General features: G+C 50.0%; 1 protein-coding gene across 1 annotated transcript; it reads right to left on the bottom strand.

The window, feature by feature from the left end:
* Positions 1–1,860: 1,860 nt before the first annotated feature.
* LOC103189849 (elastase-1) lies at positions 1,861–9,290 on the bottom strand. Its single transcript, XM_042332512.1, has 8 exons — positions 9,287–9,290; positions 7,946–8,055; positions 7,346–7,455; positions 5,782–5,935; positions 4,476–4,599; positions 3,482–3,624; positions 2,358–2,507; positions 1,861–1,970 (listed from the first exon to the last, which is right to left on the bottom strand). The coding sequence occupies exons 1-8, from the start codon at positions 9,288–9,290 to the stop codon at positions 1,944–1,946; spliced, it is 822 nt and encodes a 273-aa protein (XP_042188446.1). The 3' UTR covers positions 1,861–1,943.
* Positions 9,291–9,534: the final 244 nt, after the last annotated feature.

Genomic DNA, 9,534 nt, shown 5'->3' with positions numbered 1-9,534 from the left:
GGTCAGATAAACACTTGCCTTTCTTCACACGTGTAGAGATATCAAGAGCTCCCAGGGACACGGGTTCTCAATTTGCATTCGGGACGCCAGAAACAATCAATAATGTTTAGAATGAACAATAAATCCTTGTCTCAAGTTCCTGGCTCAAGGCGTAATACTAATCCTTCCGTTTGATCCAGAGGCGCGGTCAAAGAGGAAGGTCTTCAGATGGATACTGAAGGAGGTGAGGTAATGGGTGAGGTGAAGGGACTGTGGGATGGAGTTCCAGAGGGTGAGGGGTGGGCAGGCCTGAGCCTAATGAGCAGAGGGAGCAGAGAGTTTGATAGGGTTTAAGCAGTTCACGGAGGTAGGGAGGAGCAAGGCCTTGGAGGGCCTTGAAGGCGAGGACGGAGATTTTGAACTTGCTCCTCAGGGGGATGGAGCGCCAGCGGAGCCAGACGAGGGTGGGCTGATGGGGTCATGGATCTGGTGCAGGAGAAGAATTCCGGATGATCTGCAGCTCGTGGGGGGAAGAGTTGGGGAGGCCGACAAGCAGGGAGTTGGCGTAGTCGAGCCTAAGGTGAAGTAGGCATCAATGGATGGGTGATAGTGTCAGCGCCTGAGGTGTGGAGGCCCTGACGGAGAGCCTCGGTCTTGTTGACGCTCAACTGTGGAGAGTTAGCTTTCATCCAGGGCTTCATAGAATCGTCGAATTATACAGCACAGAAGGAGGCCATTTGGCCCATCATATCTGTGCCGGCCCTACTTAAATCAATCCCACTCCCTCCGCTCTCTCCCCAACGTCCTGCAAACTTGTCCTTCCCAAATAATGGGAATAATCTGCTTCTCTCTTAAAAGTTGTTATGGAATCGGCTTCCACCGGCCTTTCAGGCAATGCATTCCAGATCCAAACAACTCGCTGCGTGAGAACATTTCTCCTCACCCCCCCTCTGGTTCTTTAAACAACTGTTTTAAATCGGTGCCCTCGGGTTACCAACCCGCCCACCAGTGGGAATAGTTTCTCCTTGTTCACCCTATCGAATCCCCTCATAATTTTGAAAACTTTTATTACGTCTCCTCTTAACCTTCTCTGCTCCAAGGAGAATAATCCCGGCTTCTCTCGCCTCTCCTCATAACTGAAGTCCCTCATTCCTGGTACTATCCCGGTAAACCTCCTTTGCACTCTCTCCAATACCTTGACATCCTTCCTAAAGTGTGGGGCCCGGAACTGAGCACAGTCTCGAGCTGAGGCCTACCCAGTGTTTTATAAAGGTTCGTGTGTTTCATCTGTCATGTCTGACGGCCATTTTGTCAGGACAGCAGTGCAACCACTTGAAGAGTACTATATAAACGCGAGTGTTGTTGTTGTTGCCGCCTGTATATTCACCCGCTCTAAACTTCGTACTCCTATCACACCAGTCTTCGCCAGGTTCCACTGGCTCCTTATCATCCAAATGGATTGACTTCAAGATCCTCTCACCCGTCTACAAATCCCTTCATGCCCTGGCACCTCCGACCTGCTCACTCCACAACCCACCACCCGCCCCCTCCGCTCGGCCAGCTGGTGCCTCATCCCCTCCGCTCCGCCATCGGTGGCCGTGCCTTCAGCCACAATGCCCCGAAACTCTGGAACACTCTCCCTCAATCCCTCCACCGCGCCCCCTCCTTCCCCTCTTGTAGATTACGACTGAAGACCTTCCTCTTCGATCGTGCTTACTGTCACCTCCTCCCTCTCCCCATGCTCCGCCATTGTTAAGCGCTCTGGGACGCTGCCCTGTGTGAAGGGCGCTGTGTAAAGTTGTTGTTGTTGTTTCATACAAAGCACAGAGACTGAGAGAGGTTTATTGTGCTGTAGTTTATTGTCTACTTTTATCCATTGCACATCACCTCCCGTCTGGTACCTCCTGAAGTGAAAGGCGCTATATAAATGCAACTTGTTCTTCTTCTTGTTGTACTGATATGTCCTAATCCCCACCATTCGCTTGTATCACCTGAAAAGACAGAGAGAGAGAGAGAGAGGCTATCAGAGGAAAGTTCTTACGAAGGCCGAGCGAAACCTTGAGCAAGTTTCCTTACTCCACACGTCTCTGTTTCCCTAGCGGTAAGTAGGAATCTGGTTGTTAGTCGATTGGTGGATCGCTTTCTGGGGGTAATAATCCCTTCCAAAATAATAAGAAGGATTTGGTCGCTCAATCTACGACTTTTTGTGGGGCGCTGCTGTGCGCGATTGGCTACCGCGTTTCGCCCACAAAAGACATAGCCGATCCACTTGACAGTACGTCCTGTGAAGCGCTTGAGACGTCTAACATCACACGCAAGGTTTACTATTATTTATTAAGATTCTATGATTCTATAAATGATTCGGAGCTGGAGCTTACCTTTTCCATCCAGTCCTGGTAGGCGGAAACCCGTGTGAAAACAGTTGGTTTCTGAAACTGGTTGCAAGTTCCTGGGCCGAAGCTCACAATACCATAGACAGTCCAATATCCGTCATAGGACAAGCAGTTAAGAGGCCCACCAGAATCCCCCTGGAACAAGTACAATGAGGTTCACGCATAATCTATTTGAACAACAACAATTTGCCGTTCATGCGTGGTAGGGTCTTGGAATGCTTGACGGTGGCGGAGTCTGACCCCGAGCCAGGGGGGGGGAGAGGGAGGAGGGAGGTGACGGTAGCCACGATCCAAAAAAGCAACGTCTTTTGGTGGGAAGAAGGGGCCAAAGCGGGGGGGATTGAGGGGAAGAGTTCCAGAGTTTCGGGGCGTAGTGGCTGAAGGCATGGCCACCGATGGTGGGACGGAGGAGGCAAGGGGCAAAGAGAAGGCTGGCACCAGCTGAGTGGAGGCAGCGGGTGGTGGAGTGGGGGGTAAGCAGGTCGGAGAGGGCGGGAGGTGCCACGGCAGAATGGGATTTGGAAACAAGTGAGAGGATCTTGAAATGGAAGCCTGTGGATCATGGATGACAATATGATACAATAATAGGGGATTGGGGTCACATTGGAGGCTGAACTGGACCCAAAATGACACGTTTGGTAAAGCAATGTCAGATTTTAGCCCCCGTGACGGTTTCCAGTCCTGTTCCTGAACCAGGAGGGCCTTCAGTATCCCAGAGCACTCACTGCTGATGGCCGCACAGCCCGGCCTGGCTCGTCCATCGGCAGGACCTGGAAGGGCCGACCAGTCACTGGGGTCAGGGAACCAGCCCACTCAGCTCCTGTTAACCGTGCAGCCAAAGCCCTAACTAACTAACTAACTAACTAACTAACGGGTAGGGTGTGGTCCTAGCTGGGCAAGCGGTGGGAAAGCTTGCCAGATGCAGATATCATTGGCAAGCTATGGGATCTTGTGTGCAAACTGGCTGTCATGTTCTCCCACAAAACAGCACAGTCACTACGTTTTTTTACGGTATATCCCGTGAGGCGCTTTGGGACATCCTCCCAACATGAAAATATCAAATGTGACGGACTGATCATCATTATTATTATTAATATTATTATAGTTACAAAACAGCCGGCTGTATAGCCATCTCCTCCAGCGCAGATCATCTGTTCGTTCACAGCAGTGCTCCACCAGTTGGATTGGGAACAAGTAGCGTAGTCGACCACAGGGAGTAGGGCTTGCTGTAACTTAGAGGGTGAACTATTACCTGAAAGGCAAATAGTCACCGTCAGTTAGTGAGAGAGCTTCCCGTGCAAATTGGCCATCATGTTCTCCCACAAAACGACACAACACAACACAACACAACACACGTACAGGTGGGAATCTCAGTCACCATCCACCACATACAGGAGTAGTTTAGTGGTTCGAGCACTCAACGAAAACAACTTGTATTCATATAGCGCACTTCACGCGGTTGACAGCGGCGGAGTCTGACACCGAGCCAGGGGGAGAGGGAGGTTGACCATAAGGGAAGGTCCTCAGGCATGGTTTGAAGGTGGGGAGGGAGGGGGCAAGGCGGAGGACCAGGGCAAAACCTTAGGCAACTTTCCTTACTCCACACGCTTTCGGGCCTCGTGGTTGAAAGGGCAGCCATTAATGGTGCAACAGAGGACATATCTGACATTGCTGCGCTCTCTCCCCCCAGCGCTGTGCTGGTGTATTGCACTGAGATGTGGGAATAATAATAATCCTTGCACTTGATAGCCTTGCGTTAGCCTGATCACGTCTTCGAGATGTCTCACAGCGCTGCACAGAATATACTGTAAAGGGAATTGACTGTATATTTTGTGGGTGAAATTGCGTACAGCAGCGTCCCACAAACAGTCACGGATTGAGTGACCAAATTATTATTATTTTTTGAAGGGATTATTACCCCCGGAAAAGCAATCCACTGATTGACCAACAACTGGGCTCCTACTTTCTATTAGGTCTACGTGTGGAGTAAGGAAATTTGCCCCACGTTTCGCCCTGCCCGGGAATCGAACCCGGGTCTTCTCGCTTGCGAAGCACTACTGAGCTACAGGACTCCACATGTGCAATGGAAGGATTCTTACACACCAGTGGACCCCCATCCCGTGATGTAGCAGGAATAGCCATGAGCAAGGATTTCCCCGTTTCCCGGTTCTACTGCAATTTCGATGTAGGAGTTATCGTATACGTTAGTTTTACTGCACCACTTGGACTATGAGGAACGATTAGATAAAGTTCAAGCTGGAGGAGAGACGGCTGAGGGACGATATGATTACAGTCTTTAAGATTCTGAAGGGAGTAGATAATGTCGACCACGATAAGCTGTTTTATCTTGTGCTGAACAATAGAGCCAGAGATATAAATCCAGACACGTTCGCACACACACACACACAAATACAAACACATACACACACACACACACACACACATACGCACACAGAGGACTCTGCCTGGGATCGAGTAGTAAATTCAGATCAAATCTGCGGAAACACTGCTTCGTTGAGCGAGTAGTGAATTCATGGTTCAGGCTCCGCAGGGAGTCAGACCGCGGAAGTAGAAAATGCCATTTGCTTCAAGAACAAATGAGTCAGAATTCTGCGGGAAAATGATATCTGGAGACACTGCACATAGTTTGGGACACGACATGTCAAGCGACTGCCAGGATGGTGGAAGGCGAACAGGATGGTCCTTGGTCTTCTTTCGCCAGCAAATTCTTATGTTCTTATGACTTTACCACACACAGTCGTGGCATTTCATGGAAACGTAGAATCTTACAGCACAGGGAGGAGACCATTCGGCCCATCGTGCCTGTGCCAGCACTTAGAAAGAGCTGCTCAATTAGTTCCACTCCCCCGCTCTTTCCCTTTAGCCCTGCACGTTTTTTTCCTTTTTTAAGTAGCTTTCTCCTCTGCGGAACAGAGGACACGTCTGCCAATGGAGCACTCTCTCCCCACAGTGCAGAGCTGCAGTGTCCCACTGAGCTGCGGGAATAATACGAACCCTTGCATTTGATATAGCGCCTTACTATTATTATTATTATTATTATTATTATTATCACGTCTTCGAGACGTCTCAATTCCCTTTTGAAAGCTACTATCGAATCTGCTTCCACCACCCTTTCAGGCAGTGAAACCCGGCGGCCGATTGTCCACAAGCAGTCGTGGCCACATACTTTTTTAAATGGAATCGAAACCAGGTCCTCTGTCTAACCAATCCCCCACAGGATATTATTACTCATAACCCTTGGTTCACTTCACAAGTACATTCTGTGAAGCTCTTTGGGGGGTCTTGAAGACGTGATAAGGCGCTATATCAAATGCGAGGGTTATTATCATTACTAAGTTAGCTTCTACGTGTGAAACAACAACAGTAGCAACAGCAACAATCTCCAAACCCATCTTGCGATGTGAACGTACCCTTTTGTGATGTAATTTGGATCCCAGTTTTCGTGGATGAAGATCGCATCTACGTCCAGGTAATATTCCGTTCCCTCCACCTCATCAATATCGTGCTCTCCTAAGGCCACGCGGTACAGATAATCCTCGGGTCTGCACAGGAGAGAAGAGGAATTAAATCACGCTTATGTTTAACGTGGAGTCCTGTAGCTCAGTGGTTAGAGCTTTCGCCTCGCAAGCGAGAGGGCCTTGGTTTGACTCCCAGGCAGGGTGAAACCTTAGGCAAGTTTCCTCACTCCGCACGCCTCTGTGATGCCAAGTGATGCTGCGAAACGGAATGCTTTCTCCTGTATCATCGGGCCAGGCGCAGGCGCGTTGAGACCAGGGTCAGGCTGGAACCGCTCCCAATGTCCCAGTTGATGAATGTCCTCATACTGAGAGCTCAAACACGTACGCTTTATATCAGGCCATTGATTTTCTTCAAAAGCTGTCACGGATTCAGCTTTCCTTTTGAGATTGCGCCCAACTGGAGCTCTGCCAACGCCACAGCTCACAGCCAACTGTCTCGTGATCTTTTCCACTCACTGTTTTTGATCGAAGTCCACTTTCTCACCTAAGGGCCAGTCCTTCCGTGGTGGCAGGTTTGCAGCACTTACCAAGAATGGGCAGCGGGAGCTCAGATTAGGCCAAGATTAGGCCAGATCTGCTTCCGCGATCCCAACACTCCCTGCCCTGTGGATTTTGCGACCAGAGCCCACTCGGCCCACAGGAGCAGCGTCGAGCAAACAGCACGAGAATCCCGAGGCGTCCAAGTTAGTAGCAGGGCGGGTGGGGGGGGGGGGGGGGTGGGGGGGTGAGTTTGTACCGCGTTTCCCGATTACAATTATGGAAACTCCCTCCTTATCGGCCTTCCCAACTCTTCCCTTCACAAGCTGCAGATCATCCAAACTCTGCAGCTCGTGTACTCTCACGCACCGGGCTCCGTGACCCCATCACTCCCACCCTCGCCCGACTCCACTGGCTCCCCATCCCCCAGAGGGCCGAGTTCAAGATCCTTGTCCTCACCTTTAAGGCCATCCATGGCCTTGCCACCTCCTACCTCTCTGACCTGCTGACTCCCTACCAACCTGCCCGCTCCCTCCGTTCATCGTGCTCCGGCCTGCTCCATGTCTCCTGCCCGACCCGCCCTACCATCGATGGCCGGGCTTTCAGCCTCTCTGCCCCCACACCCTGGAACTCCATCCCACGGTCCCTTCGCCTCCCTTGCCTCCTTCAAGGCCGGTCTCAAGACTCTTCTCTTAGATCTTGCCTTTGGTCTCCCTCCCACCTCTCTGCCTTCCCTCGTCTAAATGGGTATGAGTTATTTATGAGTTATTTAATGCGTTAATACATAGTTTACTTGTAGGAGATATGAAAAACAAATATGCCCTTGTCAATCCCAGAGCAAGACCTTTCCAATGAGGTACAAATCATGCCTCTGCGTCGATCGGTTATTGAGATCCTTCTCGAAGAGCAGACAGACATTGTCGTTCCATTACAATAGATTACTTGAGATTGACTTACGAGCTGAAGCAATGAGCAGCGGTCATGATCCATTTACGTCTGTAAATGGTTCCCCCACAAAAGTGGCCGTAGTAATCAGGTGAGGTCTTGTATGCGGATTGCAGAGATACCTGTTCGGAAACAAGGACCGTACAGGACAATTGGGTTCAACAAAAATCTATCCGTCCTTCAGATAATAATAATCATAATAATAATAATATTAATAATGATAATCCTCCCATTTGATATAGCACCTTATCACGTCTTTGAGATGTCTCAAAGCGCTTCACGGAATATACTGTAAAGTGCAGTGACTGTGTGTTCTGCGGACGAAATGTGGCAGCCAATTGCGCACAGCAGTGTCCCACAAGTCGTGGATTGAATGACCAATTTTTTTTTTTCTGGGGAAGAGATTGTTACCCCCCGGAAAAACGATCCACCAGTCGACTGATAACCGGGTTCCTACTCACTGCTGGGTAAACAGAGGTTGCTTAAGATGTCGCCTCGCCCGAGTCCTCCCCCTTGCGAGTCGAGTGTGCCAACCGCTACGAGGCTCAGCTTTGGAACAAATCAAACTCTTAAGGTTAACGTTCAAACTAACACATGTGGAATCTCTCTTACCTGCCATTTCCAGTTGTGTGGAACTGCTTCCTGCCCTCCAACAACACGGCCCGTCGAGTGGTGACTGCCGTAGGGGTACAGTTGTGGGAAAGGCAGCCCCCACACCGCTCCTAATTGATCAACAACAACTTGCATTTACAAAGCGACCTTCACTCAGGGCAGAGTAGTTTAATCCAGAGTCTATTACTAATAAAGATGAAGCATCTGTGTGTGTGTGTGTTTGTCTGTGTTTCCGCCAATAACGCAATAACCAATTGATGTAGAGACAAGATTTATACTTCATCGGAAAGGTCTTGCAAGCGGGAGTGTCATGGGCATATTTTTTCGGGGATCTCCTATCGTTGATGAGCTGTATTTAAGAAATGTTGTTATTGTTGATGCAGCGCATTTCACGCCTGGAGGATGCTTTGTGGAGCTTTGCAGGATTTGTACCCTAAAGGATAGTGACTATGTTTACAAGGAAACAAGCCCCTCAGCCTAACCAATCCCTGCGGTGTTTATATTCCACACAAGCTAGAACTCAACTAGGAAATTTGCTTAAGGTTTTTCCCTGCCTGGGAATCGAACCTGCGTTAGAATAGGAGGGGGGCAGCAAATGGGTGGGGGCTTGTGTGGAGTATAAACACCAACAGGGAATTGTTGGGCTGAGGAGCGAAAGAAGAAAGGTCGAAGAGGAGATGAGGTGAAGGGAGTGAGGAAGGGAGTTCCAGAGCCTTGGAGCGTAGTGGCTGAAAACACGGCTGCTGATGGTGGAGCAGAGGAGGAGGCCAGACATCCTCCAGGCATGAAATGCGTTACAGCAAGGAAAACAACAACACATTATATTTACACAGCGCCTTTCACATCGGGAGGTCATCCGAGGGCGCTGGACAGTCAGGGGTTTGGACCTGAGCTGGAGGTTGGGATCAGGAGGGGTGGAGGACGGGGAGGTTCAGGGGTAGGAGGGTGACCAAAGTCGCAGTCGAAGCGGAAGGTCTTGAAGATGGGCTTTGAAGGAGGAAAGAGAGGAGAAGAGGCGAAGGGACGGTGGTGACTCACCCAGGCTGATCAGGAACACGAGGCACGGCAACATCTTGTGAGTGAGTGAGATGACAAAGCGAGTGAGATCCCTACCTCTCTTATATACACTGTGTCCAAAGGGCTGGGCCGGGGTGAAACACTGGCCTCGTTCACACAAGACATGATAAATTTCATTTTATTGAAATTAATTAAAAACCAAGAACAAACAACCATGTGCAGAAAAAAACACAGATGCTTGTTAAACACGTATCTCTGGGACGTGAGATTGAGGACCTCTCATCCATCACGACTAACACATGCTCTCGTATCCCCGACACCTACCCATGCCAGCGCAGGAAATGCACCACCTGCCCATTTGGAGTTGGGTATCTCAGTGGTTAGAGCATATCTCAGGGGTTAGAGCAGTCGCCTCGTAAGCGAGAGACCTGGGTTCGATTCCCAGCAGGGTGTGGGGCGGGGGGGTGTCGTTGTTGGCCAGGAATATGTTGCTGAGTGGCTGAGAAATCAGACAGGTGGCAATCCGATTGTAAAACATTTCACCGTTTCGTGCCATGAGACGACCTTGATCC

This window comes from Callorhinchus milii, unplaced genomic scaffold (assembly GCF_018977255.1).
Source record: "Callorhinchus milii isolate IMCB2004 unplaced genomic scaffold, IMCB_Cmil_1.0 Scaffold2, whole genome shotgun sequence".
NCBI classification, from domain to species: Eukaryota; Metazoa; Chordata; class Chondrichthyes; order Chimaeriformes; family Callorhinchidae; genus Callorhinchus; species Callorhinchus milii.
The sequence above is the reverse complement of the archived record's forward strand: the minus strand, read 5'-3'. Positions and strand labels throughout refer to the sequence as shown.

Excerpts from the sequence above, each read along its gene's own strand:
- LOC103189849 (XM_042332512.1), bottom strand. Across the intron at positions 2,508-3,481 it reads GCTATACAGCCGGCTGTTTT|GGGGATTCTGGTGGGCCTCT; the intron begins GTAACTATAATA and ends TACTTGTTCCAG. Across the intron at positions 1,971-2,357 it reads ACCAGGACTGGATGGAAAAG|GTGATACAAGCGAATGGTGG; the intron begins GTAAGCTCCAGC and ends CTGTCTTTTCAG.